The 27751-nt window shown below is 60.5% G+C and overlaps 1 protein-coding gene across 8 annotated transcripts; it reads right to left on the bottom strand.

The window, feature by feature from the left end:
* Window positions 1-291: 291 nt before the first annotated feature.
* Window positions 292-27559, bottom strand: STRA6 (signaling receptor and transporter of retinol STRA6). 8 transcript variants are annotated; one of them, XM_041744395.1, is made up of 20 exons: window positions 27388-27556; window positions 24577-24646; window positions 21031-21166; window positions 17144-17210; window positions 16808-16893; window positions 15536-15675; window positions 15036-15059; window positions 14682-14848; window positions 13054-13176; window positions 10839-10906; window positions 10592-10668; window positions 10265-10326; window positions 9197-9359; window positions 5752-5827; window positions 4605-4738; window positions 3159-3276; window positions 2974-3075; window positions 2068-2231; window positions 1678-1818; window positions 292-1151 (listed from the first exon to the last, which is right to left on the bottom strand). In XM_041744395.1, exons 3-20 carry the CDS (start codon window positions 21135-21137, stop codon window positions 1003-1005), a joined length of 1968 nt encoding a protein of 655 aa, XP_041600329.1. In that variant the 5' UTR covers window positions 21138-21166; window positions 24577-24646; window positions 27388-27556; the 3' UTR covers window positions 292-1002. The 8 variants fall into 8 exon arrangements, with proteins under 8 accessions (XP_041600329.1, XP_041600330.1, XP_041600332.1 ...); XM_041744396.1 differs by lacking the exon at window positions 24577-24646 and having other exon boundaries at window positions 21031-21188; XM_041744398.1 differs by lacking the exon at window positions 24577-24646 and having other exon boundaries at window positions 21031-21185.
* Window positions 27560-27751: the final 192 nt, after the last annotated feature.

The following is a 27751-nucleotide window of genomic DNA, read 5'->3' as shown; positions in this document are numbered from 1 at the left end:
CCCCTCTTCCTGAGATCTCTCCTCCCCAAGTCCTGCTCATTCTTGAGGACCCAGAAAAAGTCCTACCTCCAAAGTCAATGTCCACAGAGCTCGGGGTTGGCATCATAGGGTCCCTGGTCCCTCTGCCACCCAAGGGGGATACGGCTCTGGGTCCTCCCGGGCCCCGCACCTGGTGCCCAGCCCCACAAGCAACCAGAATACCCCAACCCCCCCGAGGCCCCACAAACGCAGTGTTGACTTACTGGCAATAGGGGCGGTTTCCCCCATGTGCCCCGCCCCGAAGGAAGACTGTTTCTCAGGGACAAGTTTATTACAGGGAGCACACTACCCTCTTTCATAATATCTAAAGGCACACCAACTGCAAACATATCAGGCTCTCAAGTGTGGCCAGCAGGGTGTGGGGCCTGGTTTGTGCCACGACTTCGCTGCCGGGTGGGAGCCCATGGTTTCCTCCGGGGCTGCCTTACAGGAAGGCCCGAGGCCCCCCGGGGAGCAGCGGGGGAAAGGCTGTGTGGTTCGTGGCGGTGAATCCGAGGCTGAGCTGGGCTGAGATGGCACAGGAGGCTGTTCTGGCCTGAACCCCCGGCCCGGTCGGGAGAGGGTTGCAGGGCGGGCTGAGGCGGGTGCAGAGCCAGCACGGGGAGTGGCCTGGACTTGGCTGCCCAGCTCCATTGACCCCCAGACCAAGGGCCTAAACCACCAGTTCCTTCCTCCGGAGGAGGCTTCCAGAGCCCGCGGAGGCCCAACCAGGACCCAACCTGAGTCCAGCCAGAGCCCTCCCAAGGCTCCTGGTGCGGACAGACCTCCGCCCGAGCCCAGCGCCCTGGCTTCTGCTGCTGGCGGTTGATGGGGGAACTGGCGGCAGAACTCACTACGCAGAGGCTCCCAGGGCTGGGAGGATGCTGGGGAGGCTGGGGAGGACGTGGGCTGGGAGAAGGGGAAGCACCCCAGCACCCACCAGGAGGCAGTGGCTTCCCCGCCCTCAGGGCCAGACTCGTTGGCCTAGGCGCCCGACAGGGCCGGCTTCCTGAAGGCCTGCAGGGCTGGGTTGTGCAGCAGCGTGTAGGCCAGCCCCCAGCGGGCCCTGCCCTGGCGGGCCCTGGGCCCCGCTCCCCTGGCCGCCGGGTCCTTGGTCTGCAGCAGCTGCATCCCTAAGAGGGAGAGACTTTCTGTGAGTCCGTCAGCAAGCACCCAACCAAGCCCCCTGCACCAGCCCTGAGCGGCCTCAAGGTCCCTGGGGGGCCTGGGGCCCAGGGGTTCCAAAAGGCTCAGGAGGTCATCCTGCAGGTGGTAGACGGGGTGGGGGGCACTGGAGGAAGAGCTGGGGTAGCCAGCTCAGTGCCCCCTGCCTCCTCCATACTCTCCAGGCAACGAGGTGGGGGGGCAGACACCTCATTTTGCGTGTGAGGAGGGGGTGTGTGTGCGCGCTTGTGGAACGCGGAGAGGAGACGTGTCCGTACCGTGGAAATAAATGACCCTGAGAGGGACCAGGAAACTCCTCACTTCCTTTCTCCCCCAGGCAGCAGAGGAGGGAGGGAGGAAGCGAGCGTGTTCCTGGCAGCCGCCCCGCTGTCCCCCATTGTCGTTGCACACGCATCCTACGTGGGGGGGACCAGGTGTGCCTCCCCTCAGAGAAGAGGGTGGTCTCCACTCCCATAGCCCAGGGGGAGGGTGCACCTTCTTCTTCCTCCCCCCGTCTGAGGCCGTCCTGGGGGCGCCGGGGTTGCCGCGTGCGCAGAAGCAGGGTGCAGAAGGCTGTGGTGGCTGGATGTGACTGGCTGGCCTCAATCTTCAAGAAGCTGCAGTATGTGTAGTAGCCTGGGGAGGGTGAGGACGGCAGCGCTGGGGGGAGGGCCATGCCGGCCCCTGACACACGCACCGCCGGCGGCCTGTGCACCTGCCAAAGCCCCTCCCCGGGAGCCCCCTAACCCACGAGCCGGAGCGGGGCCCACACAGAGCCCACACACACCGCTGCGTGAGGTTACAGACCGGCTCTGCGGACGGATTACCACGTGCACGAGGTCAGGGCCCGGCCGCCCTGCTCCTGGCCCTGCCCGGTGACCCTACCTGGGTCCAGAGCGGCTGCCCTAGGTGGCATCAGGCTGAGATCCATCTGGCCGAGGTGGATGGCGTTGTAGAGGGCAGAGAGGAGCACCCGCCAGGCGACCACCATGGCACCCACCAGCACGTTGATGGGGAAGAGAAAGAAGGTGACTGCATAGAGCACTCGCCTGGGGTGGGGGGAGAGAAAAGCCTGAGGCTGGACATCCCCCCCCAGCCCCTTCCTCAGGGTCAGGGGCAGACCTGGATGAGCACAGCCGCTGAGTGTTTATGGACCAGCCGCCATTTGTCGAGTGCACCTTTGAAGCAGCCTGCCCTGTGCTGGGCCTGCCCTCCCCATATGGCTCATGTCCCAGCAGCATGGGAGATGGGTGGTGGTACTTCCTTCTGTAGAAGGGTAAACTGAGGCCCGGAGACATCAGGTGGCTTAGCTAAGGCTGTGTAGCTACCCAGCGGCAGAACTGAGGCTCACAGCCTGGATCTTTCTGTCTCCTACCTCCCTCCCCTAGTCCCTTGTCTACTGACTCTGAGTCCCTCCTGGCGCTGAGGTCCTCTCCCAGCCTTTCCACCTAACGTGCAAGTCATGTTTCTATTAACCTCCTTCCTGCGAAGGGGGGAGGCACATGGTTTTGGGGGCACAGAGGATCCAGGGGGGGAGAGCAGTGCTGATCTCCAGAGCAGCAAAGGCTCCGGGAGTATTTCTGGCACTGTGATAGGTGAACAGAGGTATCCTGGAGTAGGCTGGGCCACTGTTCCCTTTCTGTTTGAGAAAGACAAGCTCTCCTACTCCCCACCGGGCTTCCCTGAGATAGAAAAGGGAGGCACGGCAGTGGAGGCAGAGGACACAAAAGAAAAGACCCCGAAGAAGAGGCTGAGGTCCTGAGGGGACCACAAGCCCAGGAGGCTCCTCACCGGTTGGTAAGCTCTGGGCGTCCATGGTGAGTCTCCAGGAAGACCCAGTGGGCTGCCGTGTTCTGTAGGATCACAGCCAGGGACAAGGTCAGCCAGAAGGGCCTGCAGGGGGGGTGGGGAGGATGTCACTTTTAGGAGCCCTCTGGGAAGTGGTCCCAGAGCCCCCAGCTCCTCGCCTCTCTCACCATGAGGACTCCAAGTGTCGGAGGAGCAGGAGGTTCCTGCCATGGAGCACGGGCATGAACACCAGGAAGGCAAGGATTGTGGTCCCCAGGAAGAAGATGATCTGCTGTACCAGGAGCCCTACAGAATGGCGAGGTGCAGAGGGACAGACGTCAGGCTCTGCACGACCCGGCTGCCCCAGCGATCCCAGGGGCCCTAAGGGCTGAGGAACGGGGCGGGCCTGGTTTCCAATCCCTGCTCTGCCACTGCCTCACTGTGCCAACCACAGCAAGTTACTTTGCCTCTCTGAACTCCGGTTTCTTCCTCTGTCGCCTGGGGTAGTGGCCCCTACCTTGGAAGTCTTATGGTGATGATCCAGTATGTCTGTGGCCACTCTAGGACAGCCTCAAAGTGCTCTGCAAACCTTATGTTCCCCCCAATGGCCCCGGAGTCCTTGGGGACAAGATTGCATTTTGAATGAACGTTTAGGGTCCTGCTGGCCAGAGCCTGGCACACGGCGGGCGCCGGCAAGTTGTCTATTGAAGCAACTGACTAGTTGTCTATGTGGCGTGACGTGGACAAAAGAGCTCAGGAGGCGTAAAGTCCGCCGGGATGAGAAATCCCAAGTATTGGTGCTAGCAAGTCCTCTTCTCCTTCATCATTCTCCTCCTCCCGCAGGGAGGTGAGGACTGAAGGAACCACCCGGGAGGGGAGTCTGGCCCTTGCTTTTGCAGCACGGACCCCAGCCCCTCGCTTCAGAGGCCTTTATTCACCACACCACCCCGGGGAAGAATCGGAAACTTGGAGCTGGGGCAGCCCGGTGGCTCAGGGGTTTAGTGCCATCTTTGGCCTGGGGTGTGATCCTGGGGTCTCGGGATCCAGTCCCATGTCAGGCTCCCTGCATGGAGCCTGCTTCTCCCTCTGCCTGTGTCTCTGCTTCTCTCTCTCTGTGTCTGTCATAAATAAATAAAATAAAATAAAACAGAGCTAGGAGGGGTCCTGGAAAGCAACCTAACCTAACCCTCTCGGGGCAAGACCCCCTTCGCAGCCCCAGGGACAGCCACAGACCCTGCCTTCATAGCCCCAGTGATAGGGGTTTCACTACCTCCAAGGCAGCCCATGGTGGCATAATGCTCCCTTAGAGAAGCAGGAATAGGCCTCCTTGAGCTTCCCACCTAGCAGCCCTGGGTCTACCCTGCGTGTAAACAGCTGGTGGCACTGAGGGGCTATCCTCGGGTGAGGGCTATCTTTTCACCAAGGGCTTCTGCACCTGCTCCTCCTCCCCAAACCTGAGTGGAGGCCAAGAAGGAAGATGGGTCCCTCTTCTCACTCTCACCCTGGAGTTGGCCCCAGCACAGGTAGGCGGCACCCAGGGGCATCCAAGACCTGCTGAGCACTCTCCCTTCCCCAACTGGGGCCAGTTTTGGGGGCCAGGTGAAGCCAGCTGGGGTGTGCAAGGGGGAGCTCACCAAGGCAGGTAAAAGCAGTGTGGTAGGCGCTGAAGCTCATCCAACACACTATGGCCTGGCGGGAGGGGTGGGGGTGCTGGGGCAGGGGGCCCAGGTCCAGGGCAGCCCCTCGGTGCAGAGCTTGCAGGTTGGCCCTGGTTGGGGGACAGGGGTGAGGAAGGCAGGGACCCCAGGACACACACACACACACACACACACACACACACACTCCCTAAATTCCTCCCTGTCTACTTACAACCTGTGGCTATGGGCAGGAAAGCCAAGAGCTGCAGGAGCCCTGGGGAGATTACTAACCCAGCCTGGGTGGTCAAGTGGGGCTTCCTGGAGGAGGTGGTCTCTGAGTAGAGTCTTAAAGGAGGAATAAGAGTAAGTTTTGGTGCCCAGGTGGGGGCGAGGCAGGGATCAAGGGAGACAAATTTAGGCAGATGGCTCAACCTGAGCCAGTCAGAAAAGTGAGGAAAGGACTGTAGGAATGGAAAGGGACTCGCAGATGGGCCACCAGGGCAGGAGGCAAGGTTCCCGGCAGGCAGAGGCTCGGGGAACTTCCATGCCAGCCTGGGTAGGGCCAACCCTGTGGGGAGAGATCCCTGGGCGAAAACCCCGAGGTCTGGCCAGTGTGCCCTCTGACATCGCCCCCTTTCCCATCACTCTGCTCCCAACCAGAAGCTTCCCTGCCTCTGCACTCACGACTCAGCTCTGTATCCCTCCCCGCGAAAGGGCAAGCACAAGCGAGGCAGCGTGGCATTCAGCCACCCAGAGCAGCCCAGCAGCAGCCGGCTCTCCTCCACGCACTGACACGGACACCAGCGCCAACACTGGCACGAGGCAGGCTCGCTCCCGCTGCTGCTCCTTGCGCAGCCCTGCAGCCCTTCCTCCCTCTGCTCTGCCTCCTTTTCCCATCCCAGGGCAGGGCGGGCTTTCCACGCTGCCTTCCCCATTGAGTCAGCCCACCCAGGTGGGCCCTTTTCAGAGGGCAAGGTCCACACGCCACCCCTGGTCACCGAGAAGGCCCCGGGCAGCAGGGTGGGACACGGGGACAAGCGGGGCCTACGGCAACTTTCCCTTCTTCCAGTCCCAGGGCTGGCCCCATAGGCCTCCTGCAGCTCTTCCCCACATCTGCACCCGGGGGTCGGAGCCTGCCACTGACCTGTGTGTAACCAGCGAGCGGATCAGCATGAGGAAGGTGAGGGAGCACGACAGGACCAAGGCCGAGATGTAGCAAGCTGGAGGGGCAGAGAGGGAGCCAAGTGGGAAGCGGGAGCCGGCAGATCCCCCGGGAGCCCCTGAACCACCCCGGGGCAGTGCCTGGTGGGAGCTACCCGGGCCCATACCCATGCCCATACCCACGCCCGCCCTGAGCAGAGGCCCTTGCCACTGCCGCCCGCCCAGCCCTCCCGTCCTGCTCAGGGACACGGTGGCCAGGACAAGGAGAGGCCGGCTCTGAGCCTCCAGGCCTGGTCTCCACCCTTGTCTCACTGCTCCCAGTGCTGTGTGATCCCCAGAGAGAGGTGCCATCCACCCCGGCAACCGCCTCCATCTCAGCTTCCCGGCCATGTGGCTTTCGGGGAGTCACTCGGTCCCCCAGCCTCAGCTTGCTCATGCCGGGCATAGCACCGGGCTGCCCATCTCCCAGCATGACGTGGGCCTTAAAACCCTGCCCTGGCCATGCCCGCACACGAGTCTGCTGGTCCTCAGAGCAGGGGAGCATGCACCGTGCGGAGCGAGCGGCTGAAGTATTAAAGCCCAGCAGGCTCTCCTGCCCTCCATCTGCAGCCCGCCTCGGCCCGCGCCCTCACGGCAGCCCCACTGACGAGGCCGGCCGGGCCCACCCGGAAAGCTGAGGCTCAGCAAGAGGGCCTGACCCTCCAGTCGCACCGCTGGGAAGTGATGGGCTGACACCAAGCAGACCCAGCACCAGCCCAGGGAGCCTGCCCCCCGATGGCCTCAGTCATCCCAGGGAGGGTGTCCCATCCGGAGACTCAAATACACGCGGAGAGGCAAACGCTACTTGCACATCGCCTCGATGCCGTAGCGGTGGGTCTCAGGGCCGGCAGCCCAGCTGGGCCACCTGGAGTGGCAAAACCCCTCGTGGCCCAGGCGGCACCCTGTGCCAAGAAAATCGGAATTTCTGGGTGTGACATCCGGTCCTGAGCTTTTGGAGTTTCGTGTGCAGCCTGGCGGGGAGCCACTGCACCGGGGGCCTTCCAAAGACGATGATCCAATTGAATTAATGAATCATTAATTCATCATTCATCATTAATTCATCATTAATTCATCATTGAATTAATGATTCATTTCAATCAGCAATTGATTGGAATCAACCAACCCACCGACTGGTATCAGGTGCCTGCTACGGGGGTTCTCAGAGGGAGGCTTGCATCACAGCCACCAGGACGGCTCGTTCAGGCATAGAGGCTGGGCCCACCCTCAGTGTTTCTGGGGTCTAGCAAGGGGCTTGAGCCTTGGGGTCTTAAAGAAGTTAGCGGGTGATGCTCAGGCGCAGCCACGGCTGGACACAACTGCAGAGGAAAGTGCTGGGGGTGTGCAGCTCTGCCCTGCCCCACTGGCCCTTCGGGAGCCAGTGTGGCCCCAGCGGGAGGGCACTGTGGCCCATTTCCTGCCAGGTCAGGAGCCTGCCGGCTGAGCGGGCATAGGCAAGTGAATGGGTTAACACAGGGGGAAGGCTCAGCAAGCCCCCTTGGCGCCAGGCCTGGCTTTTGATCATCATTCATCTACCTCCTGCCCCGCTCTCCTTCAGTTGGTTCCAAACTTGGGTCTCCCCAAATCCTGGTACCCGTAAACCCTTCCTGCTATTTGCTTCCTGGGAGATAGATCTCTCTTCCCCCACTGGGTGGAGGGCCTCAGGGACAAGGCTGCCTTTGTAGCTTCAACACCGGTTCTGCAGTCGGGAAAGGGGAGTCCCGAGAAGCCGTTTGCCCAAGATCACGCGGATTATAAATGATGGAGCGGGAGTTCTAATCTGGTCCACCTGGCTCAGAGGCCAAGCCCTCTGTGAGCGACTCCAGGCTAATGGCCCGGGTGCCCAGTGGGCAGCCCTAAAACAGGGTCTTGGAGTTGGGAAGACATGAGCTCAGTACAGAGCAAACGGCCCCTGGTCCCGGATATAATCCCAGTTCCAACTGTGGCTTACTGAGTGGCTTTGGGCCTAGCTCTAATCCTCCCCTGCCTCAGTTTGCTCATCTGTGGGCTGGGAGAGTAAACCCTACTCTGTTGGGCCCCTGAATCCGAGAAGATCCAAAGTGGAGGCCTTGAGGCTCGGATGTGATGATAAATGTCACTGTAGGAGGTAGAAGCAAAGTCTGCCATCCTGGGCAGGTCCCTCCTGGCCTCCGAGCCTCCATTTCCTGTCCTGCAAGATGAGGATTGACGATGCTGACCTAAGAGGGCTGCTGTGTGGGTGCCGGCCTTGGATGCAGGCGGATGTGGGCCACGTCCGCTCCTGCCTGTGGTCCGGCTTGCAGCCAACTCGGAAAAACCTCCCTGGCGATGTCATTTGCAGCCCACCCAGAACTTGTCACCTGTCCAGCTTGCATGGCCACAATTGCAGGGTAGCCTCCGGGATGGGAGCAGAGGCACTCGGGAAGGTGGTGGGAGTGGCGGCCTGGGAAGGAAGCAGCCCCTGCACCCGTCTGTGCCCACCCCCACTTCCTGCCTCTTTCCAATCTGCGGGGAGAGGACGGTGCTAACGGCCAGGAGCAGTGGCGCCGGAGCAGTCATGCCCCATCTGCAGGGTGGGCAGCCTAAGCTCAGACCCCCGTGGTGCTCCTCAGAAGCCAGGGTGCTCATACCCGTGGGGGCTCCCAAGTCAGCCGAATGCAGGCCTCAGGATTCCTGACCACCAGGCTTTGTTTTGAAGTGTGGAGGGAGCCCCAGCAGGTGGCAGGAGGCTGTATTCCTCTTGGCTCCTCTCTAGTGGGTAGAGCCCCCAAGCAATGCCGCCCTGAGAGTCAAGGGGGGCGCTTCCCCATCTCCTCTGCAGGGCTATTGGGAGGGCCTGTGAGGTGGTGCGGGTGCATGGCCAGACTAAGGGCTGAAGGAGGCATCAGACCCCAGAAGGGGAGGCCGGTAGGGTTCCCTGGCCCAGGGCCTCATTGTCAAGGCTCCCCCCAAGCCTCCCAGGGAGGGAAGGCATAAGGAGAGGGCCCAGGAGGACAGGGATCAGGGAAGAGGAAGCACTACCCTGCCCAACCCCGCCTGCCATGGTGATTATTAGCTCAGAACCCGGCCCCCTGTCCCACATCACTGCCTCCTTCGCTCCCCCCGCAAGGCTGGAGGGGTTCACACACCCAGAAGCCTTGCCCGGCTCCACACCCGAAAGCTGAGTGAAGACCCAGGAGCTGAGGGTGGGAGACACCTCACAATCCCCGGGGCTGCTCGGATGACTCCTTCAAGTCTCAGAGACCCGGACCTGGAAACTGCCAGCACCCCAGCTTGGAGGTGAGGCAGGTGGGACCCAGAGAGAGGAAGGGACATGCCCAAGAGCACCCCGCGTGGCCCTGGCAAGCTGGAACTGAGCGTGGGTAGCCCCTCATGTCCCCGGTGGGCCCCCTCAGGCCTCCCGGGAGCCTCACCTTCCAGAGCCCACAGGTAGTACTTCACCAGCCCCACCACCTCCTGCTTGTCCTCCGAGAGAAGGATCCCGAAGCCCGCCAGCAGGTAGCAGATGTCCGTGGTGATCCCCGCCCTCATCCTCTGGATGGTGGGTACGACGCCCACCAGCAGCAGCAGGGCCACCTGGAAGAGCCACACGAGGAAGGTCGGGGACCTGGCCGTGCTCACAGCAGGCCCCCATCTCGGACCAAGTGTCTTCTCAGCCAGCAGGGTGACTTGGGGCAGAAACCCTGGCAGCACACAGACTGCATCCCCCTGCCCAACGCCCCTCAGGGCTCTTATCGGCCCCTTACCCTTACCCGCACGTTGCAAAGAGATATTTGAGCCCAGCAGGCCACAGCCGTGCCTCCAAGCAGCACAGCTGTATGTCTACACCTCTATCTATCCGCCGTCTATTGTTTAAACTGCAGAAAATAACATTTCCAATCGCCCGTGTTGGCAAAAGCCAAGTATCCCATAGATGAGCACAGGCATTGAAGCTAGAGGGACCTGGGCTCACATTTTGGCTACCTTGGGGTATTAGCGATGGGAATTTGGTCAGGTCTAATTCCGAGCCTCAATTTTGCCCATCTGTAAAATGGAGAAAAATCACACCTACCTCCCAGGATTTGGGCTTCTCAGTTTTCCGGGGGTGGCAATGGAGGGGATTATTCAATATCTCAAACACATATTATTTCCAAACTACCCAAACCTGCCTAAACCCTCCCAAAACTGCTCAAAGAGGAAAGTAATTCCAGTTCCTCTATTTTACAGCTAATGGGTTCAGAGATGTTGAACAACTTGCCTAAGGTCACACAAGAGGTAAATAATGGAGCAAGGATTTAAATCCGTGTCTGTATGACTCCAAAGCTCATGCTCTGAGTACAGGAGCCCCATGAGAGTTGACACTCCCTCTCCTGCGTGTAGGCCAGTATTCCCAGGAGTAGCCGGACAGGATTGCGGTTGGGGCTTTTGGGCAGTTGAGCTGGGCCTATGCTGTCCCGGGCTTAGGGGTTGGGGGCAGATGGCACGACAGGGGCAGGACATACCTGATAGATGGCGCTCCCTGTCAAAGTGGCTGAAAGCACCAGCTTCAGAGGGAGCCGGAATCCTGCAGACCCCAAAAGAAGGGGTAAGATGTAAGGGGTAAGGTGGTAAGCCGTAGCACCATGCAGGCCCGGGAGCCCCCATCCCTCCCAAAGGGCCCAGGAAAAGGGCCAGAGTTTGTAGGCCCAGTGAAAGCAGGCCAGGGACTTCCCCTTGTCCCCAGCGGGGCCTGTTCCTCCTGACAAGGGTTCTGGGGGACGGGAGCTGGCCTCTCACTGCAAGGGACGAGCGAGGTGCCCTGCTACTTCACCGCAGCTACCCCTCCATACCTCGCTGTGGAGTGTAGATGTAGTTTCTGTAGGACACCCAGGCCCGGGACAGGAAGCCGTGCTTGGAGGCATGGGAGCTGCAGAAAGACGCAGGCAGGAGGGTTCCCTCGGGAGAAGCCCCTGCCCTGAGCCCGAGTCCAGTTTGGTTTGTTTCTCATGCTGCCCCCCCAGGCTGCCTGGGGCAGCCCCCGAAGTGGCCTGCCAACTGGGCCTGCCCAGCGGCCGGAGGATGCGTCTAGGACCTCACCTGCTTGCCAGCTTCTTCCGACAGAGGAGGGTCCTCAGATAGTCCTCTGAGTAGCTGCTCTGCAGCCCCTGGGGAGACAGACGCGCGAGCAGATGAGACCCGACTGGGGCCATCCCGGGGACCTGGCACAGGTGCCAGAGCGGGCGCACGGGGCTCCGGAAAAACCTCCTGGCTGTGGTGAGGTGCAGAGAAGGGCCAACCTGCGGGGGCGAGGGCCATGGCCCTTAAAGCCACCCTTTCTCCTCCACAAATGGGAGACGAGTGCCAGGCTCTAGAAGACTCAGTGCTGAGCGGCTCTTCCTAAGGGCTGGCTCCAGCTCTCCATCTCCCCTGGACACATCCCTGAGCAGGACACAGGACCGGCCGTTCCAGGTCACATTCCCCCCCCCACCCCCACCCCGGCCTCTCCTGCTACCCCAGGGAGATCACAAGGGTGACAGGATTTGCCTAAGCCACATTCCAGGCCCTAAACTGCCAGCCAAGTGCCAGAGGCCCACGGCAAGATGGGGTGAGCCCCTGCCCCCCATCATTAGGAGAATACAAGGCTGTCACCTGTTGCCATGGCAACCCCGAGACCCACCCCCACCCCCACCCCTATCCCAGGGTAGCTGCGGGTCAGCTCTAAGCCTGACTGGGTCCCTGAGGCTTAAACCTCTCTGCCCCAGGGCCAAAGAGGCTTTGATTTCTCCCAGGACTCCTCCAGGGGAGAGGTGCCAGAGGAGGCCCCCGAGAGGGTGGAATGGGCCCCAGCAGGGAAGACATGTGCCCCTGGGGGAGCCGCTCCCCACTTCGGAGCCAACTGAAAATGAGGGGATAGTGGGCTTCGCCAGGAGAGTGAATGTCAGGAGGGCACAGGGGCAGTAGCCGAGGCGCCTACTGCTACCAACCCGGAGTGGGGTGGGCCCACGGAGGACCCGGGGGGGCCGCTGGGGGACCGGAGCCCACAGGCCTCTCTCCCCTCGGTCTCCTTCCATCCTTGGGGCCTGCGATCCCCCTCCGGCTTCCGTCCCAGGCCCCCTCCTGAGCCCCGGCCTGTGGACCAGCCGCCCACCGCCACCCAGGACCGCGTATTGACCCCCGCGCACCTGCTCGCGCCCGGCATCCGTTCCAGGTCAGCAACTGGCACCAGCAGCTCCCTGCTGTCCGGCCTGCCTGCCGCCTGCCGCCCCTCCCCACCCCGAGAGCAACCGGGCCCCTGGGCATCTGTGGCCCCGGCCTCTCTGCTGCTGCCCCTCCCTTTGGGGGCCTCTGAGGCCTGGTTTTCGTCTTCCTCCTCCCCCACCGAGAAGAGAACTTGACCTGGCTCTGCCCTCGCCCTCTGCCCTCGCCTCTGGTTGGGCCCCGGCTGCACGTCTCAGGTCGCACGGTGCCCTCTGTTGCTGACTCCCCGGGCGCCGGGAGCCCCTGGAGCTCAGAGAGTCAGTAGCTCTGGGCCCTGGCGCCCTGCTCGGGGCCTGACCCTTGGGAGGCTCCTTGATGAGGTTGCAGGAATTCTCTCTCGCTGTGATCCACCCACCCGTCCATCGAAAACTTCAGAAATATTTGCTGAGGGTCTATCACGTGCTAAGATCTGCCCAGTGCTACAAATTACATGTGAACAAAACAGACACTACCCGTCTCTGCCCCTTTGCTCCCTCCTTTTCCCTACCCCCGCCAGGGCTTCTTATTCTTCCCGTGCTCCTGGTCCTCCCTGTCCTTCAGAGCCCCTACTGAAGCCTACCTCCTCCAGGAAGCCCTCCCAGCCTGCCTCAGTTCTCCCAGGCCCCTGCTTTATCTCACTTTATCCAACAGTAGCCAGCCCCAGACTTATTTCTATGCCACTGCCCCGGGCGCTTCCTGAAGCACGTGGGCACCCGCAGAGCTCCCAGGAGGCACCAGGCTCCTGGCCGGTCTCATTTCTCTGGCTGCAGTCTCCATGCATCAGAAGCAGAGCTCGGACTTCCCTGTCCCCCGGCCGACCCTTCCTCTGTTGAATCCCCACCGTGCACGCAGCTGGGTGCCCCAGGCATCCCGGGTGCCAGCTGAGGGCCTGGCCTAACCTTTGCTCGGGGAGGGAGGACTACCCAGTCACTTGGTGACTCGGCAAATATTTTCAGAGCACCCGCTATGTTCTGTGGCTCACGTCAGGCGTGACAGGACAGGGAATCAACAGATATGCAGCAGTTCAGGACATCCTGGGAGTGAAGAGGAGCCCAGCCCGGCCCTGCCCCTTTACCTCGGAGCCCGCTCCTGGCCTGCGCCTGACGCTTCTCACCAGCTGCACCGGGTACCAAAGGCTCAGGAATCCAAGGCCCAGAAGCAGAGGCAGGGAAGCCAGCAGGGAGTAGTACTTGTGGATCTAGACAGAGAGACCGACATCCAGACACACCTACCTTCGGCCTTCCTCCCCCAGCCGAAGACCAGGATCCACTTCCCTTCCCACTTGGCTCCCACTGGGCCTGAGGGTAGTCTGAGGCTTCTTCTATTTTATTTTATTTTATTTTATTTTATTTTATTTTATTTTATTTTATTTTATTTATTTATTTATTTATTTATTTATTTATTTATTTATTTATTTATTTATTTTTGGTCTGAGGCTTCTGGTTCTATCTTCTGGTTCTTGGCTCCCAGGCCACTCAGCACAAACACTCCCACTGCCCTCCTGAGGCTCCGTGGAGGCACCTCCCCGGGGCTCCTGGGCTCCTGGGCTCCCACTGCCCTTAGAGGAGTCCAGCGAGGAAGTTATGTAATCCCCTCCTCCCTGCTCCAGGGAGCTGGGGCTGCCCTGGGGTCTGAAACCAGGGATACCCACTTTCTATGCTCCTTTGTTCCTGGGCTTTGGGCACAGGCCCCTGAAAATTAGACAAAGGCCTAATTCTATCTACATCCAGTTGCCACCTGGGCACCAGGGAAGCACAAGCCCTACCTCCTAGCACTGCCTTCCCTGGGGTCAGGCCCCTTCTGGATCCACTTATTTATTTCTCAATTCAATGCATTTTTACTGAGAGCTTAGTATGTGCCAGATTCTGGGTGATGAAAAAGACCAACGAAGTCCCTGCTTTCAAAGAAACCAACTAATCTTCATCTCTACCCTGGAGGATGGTGTTATCTCCACTTACAGGGGAGGAAACTGAATCTCAGAGTGGTGACATGGTTTCCTCAAAGCACTTAGCATCACCTGGCATCATTCTGTATATTTATGTATTTGTTGTATCTTCCCTTCTGGAATGGCAGCTCTCGGGATGCCAGGGACTTCATCTGTCCTGTTCCTAGCTGTATTTCATTAGTTAGAAATGTCCCTGGTACAGAGTATGTGCTTCAAATATGTTTGTGGAAGGCAGCGAGGAAGGAAGGGAGGGAGGGAGGGAGGGAAGAAAGAAGCTGGGTTCAAACTCAGGTTGTTTGGCTCTGAAACCTATGCCTCCACCCTTTGGGCTTAGACCTGGGAGCTTCACACTCCAGCCAACAGCCTGTGAACCAGGTTCTGACATTCTAGAATTCTCTTTTTAGCCATCCCCCAACTCAGGGCTCACCCTTCTCCATCTCTTCACTCCCACTCCAGCCTGGCCAAAGCCTGGGAAGGCTGGGGAATCAATAATGGAGGGATTTCAGGCTTCCTCTTCCTCCCTCCTGGCCCCCTCCTGGAGCAGAAGCTCCTGAGGACAGGCCCAGCTGCCTTGCCACCCCCACCCCCTCCAAGGACAGAGGGCCCAAGCTGGGAAGGGCCTGTGTGTACAGGAGTGGAATTCTGTGCACAGTAGGACACAGCAGAGAAGTCCAGCATATCAATAGAGGAAAGGAGCCCCCTGGTTCACGCAGCCCCTCCATGCCCCTCTGCTCAGGCTCTTGTGAGTCAGGGGTTACCTGGGGTGTCTGAGGACACTCTGCCCTCTGCCAGACCTGGACCCCAAAGTGAGCCCAGGACAGCATGCTGCCGAGCAGGTGTGCGGCTCCGTGCCTGACGGTGGCGCAGGCAGCCAGAGGGTAGTAGAGGGCAGGGTAATAGAGCAGGGCAAGTATCTTCCAAGGCCCTGGAAGACAAGATGGGCAGAGGGAGACACGTGATGGGGAGGCAGATGTGGGAGGTCTGGGTCCAGCCCCGGCGGGCCACTCTCCTGCCTCCCCCTCCTGAGCCCCTCAGCTGCTTCTGTGAGCAAGAGCCCCACATTCAAATTCAGGTTCTGACCGGTACCAGCGTTGTGATCTCGGGCAAGTTACCTCTCAGAGTCACAGTTCTTCCATCTGTAAAATGGAAATAAGGGTAGCACGTTAGCCCGCCTTGACACCCAGCGTCCTCCAGGGTGAAACGGGGCTAACAGCCACGCTTCGAATTGTGGGCATTGCGAGGATTGGCTGCTCTCAGGGGGTCATGTTAAGGATGGTGGCCCCTCTTGGCGGCAGCTGTCCTAGTACCATCACTTCCCTGAACCCAGCTCAATTCTCCAGAACTGCCCCCGGCCCCCACTTCCGTCCCGCCCTCTTTCATTCTCTTTTCTGGAAAAGGGGTTGGCACAAGAACAGAGGAGGTGGACAGGGCGGTGTCACGCACTGTGGCTGGGAGGTTAGCAGGACAGCATCTTCCTGGCGGTGGCTCAGGACGGGGATGACTCCCTGACTCCCTGACTCCCTGCAGAAGAGCTCTGCCCCAGGCTCTGGACTTCCACCCAGCCCAGCCCAGCCCGCCAATCCGGCCCCAGGACCTCCTCTGCCCCGGGTACCTCTGCTGGGGAACGAGGCCAAGGTCAGGAAGGGCAGCGCGTCCTCAGCGGGGAGCAGCAAACACATGGAGCTGAAGAGGACCATGAAGACAGCCGCGGGCACTGTCCAGGTCATGTCCCCAGCCAAGAAGTCCACAGGGCTGGGGTAGAGACAGGGACAGGACAAGAAAGGGTCATTCAGGCCCTGCACCCGCATTTCCCGCCACGTCCCGTAAACCAGGCAGGTAAAGGGGGACACTTTCCAGATGGAAACTGAGGCCCACCCTCTGTTCAATCCACAGGTATCTGTGGAGTGCCCCCATGTGCCAAGTTCTGGGTCCCATGGCAAAGTGACTCAAGAGCTACCCCCACACCCCCAGCTTTACACACTCAGGCAGTGGGAACAAGCCCGAGCACTGCTCCCTCCGCCCACCCTGGAAGCTCCAGGAAACAGCTGCCTCCACACAAATCAGTCTGTCTCAGCTGGCAAGTCTTCAGAGAGCATGGAGAGTCACAACATCCTTACGCAACAGCCACCGCCCTGGCCCGGGTGTGGCCCCGGGGCAGAGGGCAGACAGCGGGCACAGCTGTCCCAGGCATCAGCCCTCTGGGATCAGCGCAGGCCCCACTCAGACCCCCTGCTTCTGTCGAGCTTGACCTCATGCCCTGAGAGCTCCAACCGCTTCCTTCTCCCTCTACGCAGGGCAAGCTCTTACCTGGGCCCACCAGTAGCCCAAGCTAGTTCTTCCCAAATCTATCATGGCAGGACTCACCTGGTGCGTGCTGGGCCTGGGGGGCAAGGCTGTCTACACTGGGGCTCTAACCACTACCTCCCCCAACACTTTGGTGTCTCCCGCATGAACCTGCCCAGTCTCATCTCCTGAATGTCATCCCTGTCCCAGGCTCTGGGGTCGCAGGACTGAAGGAGACAGGGGAAGAAAGTTCTAGCCTTAGGGACTGGAGATGAGGCCCACATCATCTGCCATCAAGCATCAGGGTCCGAGTGAGACCCTCCAGGGAGATGAAGGTCCAGATGGCATGGGATAGGTGTTGCCAGGCTATGGGCCATCTGAGGAAATGGGTCGTGGAGGTGGTGTCTCCCTGGGTCTGGGACAGGAGCAGGCGGCCTGAGTGGGGCCCTCCCCTTCCCTCTGGGCCCCCGTCTAGGCCCAGAGATCCAGGTAGTCCATTCTTAGTAAGAGCGAGTGCCCCCGGGCTGAGAGAAGTGGGGGTGTGGCTGAGGCCCCCACCATCCCAGAGTGGCCCTGTCAGCGCCCAGGCCTCGGCACCCACCTGGGCAGTCCAGGCCCACCATGCCTGCAGCGGGGCCGGAGTTGGCGGCGCCTCATGAGCACAGCCAGCAGCAGCAGCACGAGGACCTGGAAGGAGAGTGCAGAGCAGGCCCTGGGTGCCCAGGACAGCCCCCCCACCCAGGGCACCATCATGTGGCATATCGGGGCCTGACCAAGAGAACCTTGGAGGGGTTGGACTCAGCCTGCATCCCAGTTGGGGCCCCACCCTGAGACCGCTCCCGGATTTGGGGCTCTCGGGGTCCCCCTCCGCCAGCCCCCCACACAGTCTGGCAATAGGGTGCAAGCAGTGACTAGGCTGGCCTCAGGTTAGACTCACCGACAGCACCGCCAGGAAGGTGTGGAGGAGGCCGGAGAGCACGCTGGGGTGGCAGGAGGGCACTGCCCTGCAGAGCAAGGGAGGGCTGGCTCAGGCCGGTGGGAGGACCCCTGGCATGTGCAGCCAGGCTTGGGGTTCCAGGCTCTACACTGGGCCCTGCCCGCCACCTCTCTCAGCCCTCTCATCTCTCCCCAACAGGCTTGCCCAGTTCCACCTCCTGGGGGTCATTCAGGGCTCTCAGGCCCCTCATGGGGTGCCAGCCCCATGCCAAGCTCTGAGGTTACGGGGCTGAAGGATACAGCGGGTGCCCAGGGGAAGGCACGGAAGAAACAGAAGGGGTCAGCTCAGCCTGGAGCCCCCTTCTTTCCCATCCATTCTTCCTGGCCTTCGAAGCCCACTTCATTCCCCCCTCCTCCAGGCAGCCTGACTGCTCCAGGCCTCACAGACCTGTCCTTCTTAGAACTGTGGGCTAGCCCTGAGCGAACTGCCTCGGTGGAGCAGTCAGATGTATGGTCCTATGATTGGCCCTGTGGCATTTGATTTGAGTTTAAAAGATGGTTTGTTGAGGCAAAGAAGGGGAAAGGGAGCTACGCTCAAGGGGAGGAACACGAGGAAGCGTGTGTGGAGGCAGCAGAGGGTGTGGCTGGGGCCTAGCAAAGCTTTCAGGTCGGCTGCTGTCACAGCGTGGGGGCAAGCGGGGAGCAGGTCACAGCAGGCGCGTGAGGCACTAGGGAGCCATCGAGGGTGTTGCAGCGCCAGTGTTCTAGATCTGGGGAGATTCCTAGGGCGCTATCTCAGTAATAGCAGCAGCAGTAACTAGTACTTACTAAGAATGGACTACGTGCCAGGTGCTGTTTGCTCCACGCATTAACCCAGGTAACCCAGGTATTACTGAAGAGGTGGGTGCTATTATTAATCCCCTTGTGTAGACAAGGACACCAAGGCTCAGAGAGGCCAAGTATCTTGCCCAAATCACACAGTTAGGAAAGCAGCAGAGCAAGGATTCGAACTGAGGTCGTCTGGCTCCAGCGCCCACATCTGACCGGGAGGGGAGAGGTAAGGAGGACGGAAGGAAGTGTTAGGTTTAAGAACCGTATGAGAGAGTCATTTCTGTATGGCAAGAACAGTTGAAAGTTAGCATTTCCAAAGAGTTCAGCATAAGCAGTGCTGGGGGAGGGAGACGACAGGCTGCGCTCGGAGGCAAGTAGGAGGAAGAGCTACATGGAGGGGGTTTCCAGGATGACCGCAGAGCTCTAGGCCCAGAGGGGAGGTGGGGACCAAAATCACATGCAGCCGCGGAAGCAGGCTCGGTCTCGCACTCAGGGGCAGAGGCCGGATCGCCGAGTGGGGATGACACTGAGACCAAGGAGCAAGGTGGGGACGCCGGGGTGGCCGAGCAGTTTAGCGCCGCCTTCAGCCCAGGGCCTGATCCTGGGGCCCCGGGATCGAGTCCCACGTTGGGCTCCCTGCATGGAGCCTGCTTTTCCCTCTGCCTGTGTCTCTGCCTCTCTCTCTTTCTCTGTGTCTCATGAATAAATAAATAAAATTAAAAAAAAAAAAAGAAGGAGCAAGACAAATGCTTCTAGAAGTTTGTCTCTGAGCAGGAGCCCACAGAGGGCCCCACTCAGAGGGGAAGGGAGAGCACATGTCTCTGGGTGGGAGGGAAAGCTGACTCTCCGGGTCGTTGGACCCTGATACACTCCCTGCCCCCAGCACAGGGCCTGCAGATCACCCCGAGCTTGGCCTCGGCCTCCTGCTGGGAGGGCAGGCCTGGAGGGAAGCCTCTGATTCTCCAGGCAGCCCTTTGAAGTGGCAGGGAGGTAGACAGCTGTCATAGGCATTCATGTCCCCAGGCTCTGGCCCAGCAGCTCAGTATTGGTGATAAGTGGATAACACATGGGCAGATGTCAGGCTGGGCACATGACAGGGTCAGGGGGCTCCGGGGTAGGAAAGGGCCAGTCCTGTGCCCACAGAAGATCCCAGATGACACATCCCACCCCCATCAGACTCACTACCTGCCTCCCCAGCCCTTTCATCAGGTATTTCCAGCACGAGGACAACTGGACAAGTGTGACCAGGAGAAGGAGTCCAGTCGGCCACTGTCACCAGTGCCCGCCAGCCTGAACCCCAGCCTGCTGAGGGATGCTGAGATGCAGAGGGGGATCACCATCAGGAGCTCCCCAAAGCTTTGGTGCGCCGCCTCCCTGGGGTATCTGACTCGCTTAGGGAGAGGAAGGCTCAAGGTCATCTTGTTGGGATTCCCCTGAGCTTCCACCTTCGGGGGTGGTGCTGGGGCGGGGGGTGCCAAGCAACGCAGCTCGGATTAGCCAAGTAGGTAGAGTCCAACAGACCTCATCCTTGGGGCAGTGGTAGAAGGCAGTGGCAAATTCTAGATGCCTCCCTCGTTAGAGGCAATGCTTCCCATCCCCTGGGCCCGGCCATGTACCCAGCTTCGTTCTGAGGCCATATCCCAGGAGCCTGGCCCCAGCCAATGCCCAGGGCCCTGAGGCTCCCAGGAATGCAGCTACAGATTAGGGTCTTAACCCAGGTCAGAATCCATAACCTCGTGGGTTTCCGGGCCCCTCCCCAATTTGCTGCTTCTCTTACCCCCAAAATATGCAGCAGAGACAAGGAGCCCACGGGCTGTCTAGATCAGCCAGGGAAGGGGGGAGGAAATCCAGGTTGCCGGCACCTTGGGTCCTTCCAGCACGAGGCCCGAGTGGGGCCTCCGTCCCTGCCGGGTGACCCAAGCGCAGCCAGGCCACAGCCCCAGCTCCCGGAGACGCCTGCCAATATTTCCCCCACTCTAGTTTGAGTTGTTGATGGAGAGCAGATGTGTGCACATCTGGTTCAGCCACCACCACCCCTCCCCAGCCTTACCTTTTCAGTTTCTCAAACCCTCAGAACAGGGAAGCAGGGGGCATGAGGAGAGGCCCAGGAACAAGAAGGGGGGATCTGGACTGTGGGGCCCACATAGGCGAGGTGTTCTTGGCAGCATGTGGGGCCCAGGGAGGCCCAGCCCCTCTGCCAGGGCGCACAGACTAAACAAAGACAGGGTCTGGCCAAGGGAGCCATGGGCCGAGGTAGTCACCCTGATGGGCCGAGGCTGCCTCCCGCCGTGGGCTCCCCCGAGCACTCTGGCAAAAGAGAAAGGGCCTCCTCATCTTCGTGGAGACTCAGAGCTGCCCAAAGGCCAGGGGGTGGGGGGGGGCATCTTTACTCAAGGCCTCCCCCTGCCCTGGGCTGCCCAGGGAGCCTGACGCTGCTAACACTGCACCCCAGATGGTCACCATAGGGACCAGTAACCCCTTGAAGTCAGGCCCAACTTCCCTCACCCACTCAGCCAACACTCTGCATCCCAGCCACAGGCCAGAGTCATCCAGGAGCCACCCCGGAACCAGCTGGACCTGAATTCGCAAAGATAAGGCCCAGGAGGCTGTATTTCTCACAAATCACACAGGGGGCACCTGGGTGGCTCAGCAGCTGAGCGCCTGCCTTCGGCTTAAGGTGTGATCCTGGGGTCCCCTGGATGGAGTCCCGCATCGGGCTCCCTGCACAAGCCTGCTTCTCGCTCTGCCTGTGTCTCTGTGTCTCTCATGAATAAATAAATAAAATCTTTTTTTATAAAAACAAACAACAAATCACACAGGTGCTTTCTGAGTGACAGCCTGGCCCACATTCCCCACCTCAAGCATCAGCACCAGGGCGAGGGCTGTTCTGGTGTCACGGGAGCCTGAAGCCCGGGGAGGCTGTGCCTTGCCAAGGGTCACGCCGCAGAGGAGCGGCCCCGTTCCTCCCAGGGGTCCTTGCCCAGGGGCTGCCCCGTTCCCGGTCAGTAACCTCTGCCATGGCCCACTCTGGTGGCAGAGGCGGTGGGGGCCACTTACCCCTCTGGCGGGAGCTCCTGGCCATCCTGGGGCTCGTCGAGGTACCAGTCGCTGTAGTCGTCTGCGGCTCCGGAGGCGGTCTGGTTCCCCGCCGCCTGGGAAGACATGCTCCGGCCTTTCTCCTCCCCCCCCTCCCCTGGACAAGGGGGGAAAAACCACTACAGATGTGAAAAGAGGCTTAGGGAGAAAAAAAAAAAAAAGAAACCCAAACAAAGAAACGTTTCTCTTTAATCCTGAAGGTTACTTTCTTGCTCTTGGCTCTCTGGGAAAAGCCGTCCGGAGGGCCGGGGCTGGTCCACGGGGAAAGGGAAGGGCTTCTCCTGTCCCTTCCCGTCCCTTCCCGCCCCGTCTTGCCTGCTCCCCCAGGGGGCGTTACCCCCTTGGGAAGTGTGCGCCCCCGGGGTCCCTGGACTCCTGCCGGAGCACCTGTCTGTTCATCTGACCACCAGCCCTTGGGCAAAGGACCATTTTCAAAGAAAGTTTGTCCAATCCAAGCTGCCCGCAGAGACCCCCCCTCTTCCTTCCCGCTCCCCAAAGCCACCCAAAGGGACCCACAGAGACATACTGGGGAAGGGCAGGGAGGAAGGAGCTGCAGAGATGAAAGGATGGGCGGGCAACAGGCAGGCGACACAGCTGGACCTTCCCAGCTGGGCTCCAGGTCCCTCCTGCCCTGCGGTGGGTTGGGTCAGGTCGGGGTCGGGTCAGGCCGAGTCCAATCCCCCTCTTTGCTGGGCTCCCGTGGAGACAACACCGCCTCCCCAGCCCCAGCCCCAGCCTGCGCTCTGCTCTGCTTGCTGGCTCCTTTGGCCCTGGGTGATGGGATCGCACTGTGGTCCTAACAAGCTGCCCCTCCCAGGGCAGGAGGCCCCAGTTCCACTGGTGGCCTGAGCCCTGGAGGGGTGTGGCCAGGAGGGTCCAACACCTGGCTGCACACACATACCTGCCTCCTGCGCCTCCTGCGCCTCCTGCACACACATCCTTGCCCACCGCATCTGCAGCCCCCCCCCCCAACACACAAGTCCAGCATTCTGCAACCCAAAGAGGTGGCTGGGGCTGGAGCAGGGGCAGAGGCGGGGATGGGGAGCCTGTCTGCGCCTTCTCTTAGGTTTCCATGAAGGAGGCAACATGTGTCTCACTGGTCAAAACTTCTAGTTTCCAACTTGATTTCACCAGGAGATAACTCACCCTCGCTAGGCGGAGATTAGTCCTTTAAACACAAACCAGACCCGGGGGTAAGTAAGAACTCCTCCTGCCTCGGCTCCGCCCACGCCATGGGGTGAGGGTGAGGAAGGCAGGGCCCAGGCCAGGTCTGGGGCTTCCCCTCCTTCCCCCCACCCCTGAGGAGCCTGTACCCCAGCCTGGCTCCCCTCCCCCTCCTGGCCCCAGCTTAGAAGGGAGACAAGATGCAGATAAACACACTGAGTTGTTCTCAGGCCCCTGTCCCTGGGTGGGGGCGGTCAGGCCCACGGCACATTTGAAGCTCCCTGTCTTTCCAGCACCCCAGGGGGGTCCTCCCCAGCCAAGGCACTCGTTCATCCCACAAGTGGTTGCTCAAAAAGCATTTATCCTTGTATTCTTTTAACGTAAATTCATTGAACAGCTACTAAGCGCAGGCCGGCTCTGGGCCCTGGGACGGGAGAGTGTGCCCTCCCCGGGGAAGACGCAGACAATTAGCCAAACCACACGGTTGAGGGCTGAGTCTTCCTGCCTACAAAGGGAAGACAGGCTGCTCTGATGCATGCCACAGGAAGCTGAAGTTGGTCCAAAAAAAATGGGGGATTCCCGAAAAGAGAAACCTTTCCATGGAGGTCTGAGGGTAAGGAAAAGTTAGCTACGCAAGACAGTGGGGGTCTTGAGGATGGGAGTGGGGGAGAAGGAAGTGTGTTCTTGATAGAAGGAACAGCGCCAGGGAGGCTCAGAGGAGACAGAGCTTGAAATCCTAAAAGCTGGGGAGCCTGGGTGGCTCAGTGGTTGAGCTTCTGGCTTCGGCTCAGGGCATGACCCTAGGGTCCTGGGATCGAGTCCTGCATCGGGCTCCCTGCATGGAGCCTGCTTCTCCCTCTGCCTGTGTCTCTGCCTCTCTGTCTCTCTGTGTCTCTCATGAATAAATAAATAAATTAAATAAATAAATAAATAAATAAATAAATAAATAAATAAATAAATAAATAAATTATTAAAAAAAAAAAAGAAATCCTAAAAGCTCCCCATTCAAACTTAGTAGCCAACCCCACAAGGCCTTCTAGGATTAGAGACTGAGCACTCTGCTGGGCCCATGGCTCCCCCTCCTTCCCAGATGACCCTCTTCTAGGAAGAGGGCTCACACTACCCCTCTGCCACCCCCAGAGCTGTCAGTGGCAGCCGACTCAGAACTGAACCCAAACTTTCTGTGATGCAACAGGGAGCAGGAGCCCCCACTGCCCACCCGATCCCGGAACCCTGGACTGAATCCAGCCTCCCAGGCCTGGCGGCGAGGTCCTGGGGCACCAGCCTCTCCTCTTCTTCCTCCCTTATCCCACTGATGCGCACTCAGCGAGGGGCTCTTGGGTGATGAGGACTTTATAAACTGGGTTTGGCCAAACCATGGCCTGTTCTAGTGAGCATCACTTGTCCATGGGCCTGTCCTACTATGCCTCCAGCCAGGCTTTTGTCTCCAGCCTCGGCTCCAACCCTACAGCCCCGCATTCCCGTCACTGCTCAGGAGCTTTGGACTCCCAGCCTAGAGAGCAGCGACTCCTATCCCATCTTAAATCCCCACTCATGATTCCTCCAGCAATTGGAGTCCAGTCTGTGATGGGGAGCTCACTCCCTGTATACAAGGCAGAGGCGTTCACAGCTGGGCAACGCTGCCTCTCAGAAACTGCTTCCCTCCCTCGAGGGAGCCTCCCAGGCTGGTTTGTTCGTTCATTCATTTATTCAACAAATCCCCCTTCTGCACCAGGCAAGGTTCTACACGCTGAGAAGGCATCAGTGAGCGTGGACCTGGGGCAGCGGGGGACAACCGTGTCATGGTGCTGAGAGGGAAAGTAAAGTGGGATGAGAGAAGAGGGACACAGAGGGGAGGTGGCTGCTTTAGGCCGGATGGTCAGGGAAGGTCCCACAGAGGAGGGGGCATTTGAGCAGAAACCTGGGGGAAGGGAGGGGTACCCAGCTGGGCGCGGAGGAAGCCATCCGGGTGCCTGAGGAGCCTCCAGTGGCCTTGGGAGCTGCCACGGAGGTCCCAGGCCAGCCCAGCCCCACAGCACCTCTCCCTGACCGAACCCCGCTCGGCTCCCTGGCATCCATCACAGTGGATGCCTTCTGGCAGACTGTCCCTAAGGGATACCCAGTGCCCATATCCCCTCCCTCCTCCCTGGGGAGGCCCCCACCAGAGGCGAGGACATCGTGAACTTTTTTGCTCACTTGAGTGCAGGCACAGTGGCCAGAAGGCAGCGTGTGCCCGGTGCCCAGATCAGGGCCACGCGGGAAGCAGGCAGGAGCAGGCCCCAGAGGAACAGCATGGTTGCTGGATGGCACTGGAAAGTGCCCTGGTTGGGGAGGCAGGCTTACCTGGATCTGAACCCTGGGCTGGCCGAGTGACTGAGTGACTCCCTTGGCCTCTCTGGGTCTCAACCCGCCTCTGTCCCAGGAGGAGTAGGGCTTTCAGCCTGGAGATTCTTTGTGGGCTCTCTTCTCCCCAAGGCCCCTATTCCCTGCCCTCAATGACTTCATGGCCCAAGAATGTGGAGCCAGCACACCAGGCACCCGGCTGGCTGGCTGGCTGTAGCAAGAAGGCCAAAGCCACAGAGGCTGTGATGACCCAGGTGTCCCCCCTGGCCCCTCCGGCCCGGTGTCTTCCACCCACCCTCCTGGCCCGCAGCTCCCCACCCATCGTGCTGGGGGCTGGGAAGAAGACAGGCCAGGTGGCAGACCACGGATACTGGGTGGCTGCATGGCTCGGGCTGGGAGGGGGACCCCACTTCTTGAGCCAAAGTACCTCCCCAGCTTGGAGCTGGAAAAGCTTAGGGCCTGCCTCTGTAAAACGGGAGGGTTGGCTCCAAGGTGTTAGGAAAGATACCACCAGGCCAGGCAGCAAGCAGGCTGGGAAGCGTACTGAGAAGAGAAAGACGGTAACACCGTGCTCCCGCTCCCGAAGAATTTCCCCACCCAGCGGCAGGGTCCACAGCCAACCCCCTGGAGCTGGTTTTAGAGCGTGACTCATGCCTTGAAGAGTCGGAGACTGGCGCCTGCCACCAGGAGAGGAGGGCCTGGAGAATGGAGGGACTTCAGAGACACACTGCAGACACTCGGGGAAGAAAGGGGGGGGGCGACAAGGAGCCGTCCTAGGCAGTCTTGGAGCCTTCCTGGAGGAGGGGGCCTGAAGCAGGGCCCCAGCGGTAGTAAGAATGAAACCTTAAGAGAGCTAAGAAGGGGGGTCTGGAAGGCAAGAAGACAGGGCAGGGATCAGGACCACCTAGCTGTGGCCTGCGTGAGCCCACTTGGGCACATCCAGGTGAGGCTGATGGCAGGACCTGAGGGGCGGCCCAGGCCAGCAGGACACCCAGCTGGGCACAGACTGGAGGGTGCCTAAGCCCTACTCAGTGTCAGAGAGGGTCACAAAAGGCTTCTGGGTTCCGAGAAGACAAAGGCCATCTCCTCCTACCTGGGCTGGGCACGGAGCTGCCCTGCTCTGCCCCTGGGGCTGGAGCTGGCCCACGGAGGCCTTGGGACAGGGCTTCCTTCCTCCCCATGTTTTTGTTCAAGTTGATTAAATCTCAGGAATGTTTGCGTCCAGGAACAGAGGCCCACGTGTGCGCCTTCAGCTGCCTCTGGTTATCAAAATCCTCTAAGGGCAAAGTGCTAGGCTTAAAAGGAGCTAACAGTGGGCCAGAGGCAATGCGCAAGGCCAGCAGCATCCCCCGACCTCGAACCTCAGCACCACCCCCAAGGGCTCCGCATCCTCCAGAACACCTCCAGAATCCCAGCAATAGCCCCCAGAATTATAGCAACACCACGTGACCTCCTGGAGCCTCAGTATCACCCGCACAAGCCCCCAGAAGGTCAGTATCACCCCAGAACCTCTGAAACACCTCAGAACCTTGGTCATATCCCAGGGACCCTCAGACATGGCCAAACCAAGCACAGGCTGGGGCCCGATGGTCAGAACCATGGTGAGCAGTTGCAGAAGGTCCAGCCCACTGCCCACTGGCCTCCCAGCCCAGCCCTGGCTTCTCGGAGTCCAACACATCCCCCCAAAAGTTGCACAGTACCCAAACTTCAGTGACACCTCAGAGCCTCAGCAGTGTCCATCACCCCCAGGAGTCAGCAGGGAATGCCCAAGGGGTGTTGAACTCAGGAGCAGGGGCGGTGCTTTGCAGCTGGGCCCAGCCCATGGGGTCCGCCGTGGAGAGGGAGCCGAGTCAGGTTCGACCCCACGCAGGTCAGTGGGCTCTGAGTCTGCTCCCATGTACAGGGCACCCATGTAGCAAACTGTCCCCGACACACAGGGGTGCCCAGCCTGTCCCCAGGCACAGCCTAACCCCTTCAGGGGCCAGAAGGCCTGCTGTTGGCTGCTAAGCTCATGAGGGGTGAGGGGGGATGGCTCTCTACCTTCTATGTCGCTTGCCACAAGGGAGCATCAGAAGCCTCACCTGACACACCCTTCCTGGAATCCTGTCCCTCCCACCACCACCACCATCAGACAGGAGGGATTTCATCCGACTGCTCTGGTGGGAGTGTAGACACTGACTGCTCGGGTGGGAGGAAGGTAGCCGGCCGGGCTAGGGAGCAGCATGTTCCGCCCCTCCCGGAATGCGAGGCTAGAAGTGACTCAGAGGGGGGAAGCTAGAAAGACAGACTTCAGCTCAGGACAAAGGGAGCTTTCTTCCTCTCCCAGGGTAGTGAGCCCCCAATCAGGGGAGGCAATCAAGAAGAGGGCAAGATCGAGATGCTACAGAGGGTTTCCTGCCTTCAGGAGAGGACTGGCCAGAGGGCCGTGAAGGTTCTCTGGGGCTGGACGAGGCCCGGACTCCTAGCCCGTCCTGCCCGGGGTGGCGCGCCACGGTTTGGCCTTGAGAGGAGGCGTCATGCTGCCCTCCCTCCTCGCCCAGGAGCTGACCGGAGGCAGATCCCCGAGCTCGCTCCCCTCCCTCTCTCTCTCCCTCTCCTTCTCTCTCTCTCCTTGTTCCCACCGCTGGCAGTAAACTCTTCAGATGTGTCCCTGTCTTTGGAGCTGGAGCAGGCTCCCAGGGTCCCCAAGCACAGCCGCCTCCAGGTCTCCAGTCCCATCCCCCGCTGTGCCCCACGGCACCGTCCCATCCGGCCTGGCCTCGGGGCTGGCCACTCGGGCGCCCAGTCCCTGTTCCCCCATCCCCGTCCTACCTGGCCGCGGCCTGGCTCCGGCCCCCCAGGGGTGCTCCCCAGCAACCCAGGCCTCCTCCCCCGGCGCTGGCTGGGATCCCAGAGGCCCAGGCACCGCGGGCTCAGCAGAGGGCCCCAGGGAGGGTCCCCAGCACCTGCTTCAGAGGTGTTCAGTCTCCTCCTCCCAGGAAGGCGGCTCCCTCCTCCCACCCACCCTCCCACCCGCAGGCGCTGGCCCTGCCCCGCCTCCCAGCCCCGGCCTCCTGCCCCCCACCCCCGGCCTCCTGGCTGCGGTTCCAGAACTGGACAAGCACCCCCCTCCTCTCCAGCCCGGCCCACAGCCAGCCTGGGCCCCGCGCAGCACACAGGACGGCCTGTCTCCGGA

The sequence above is a fragment of the Vulpes lagopus genome, chromosome 2, assembly GCF_018345385.1.
Source record: "Vulpes lagopus strain Blue_001 chromosome 2, ASM1834538v1, whole genome shotgun sequence".
Lineage (NCBI taxonomy): Eukaryota > Metazoa > Chordata > Mammalia > Carnivora > Canidae > Vulpes > Vulpes lagopus.
The sequence above is the reverse complement of the archived record's forward strand: the minus strand, read 5'-3'. Positions and strand labels throughout refer to the sequence as shown.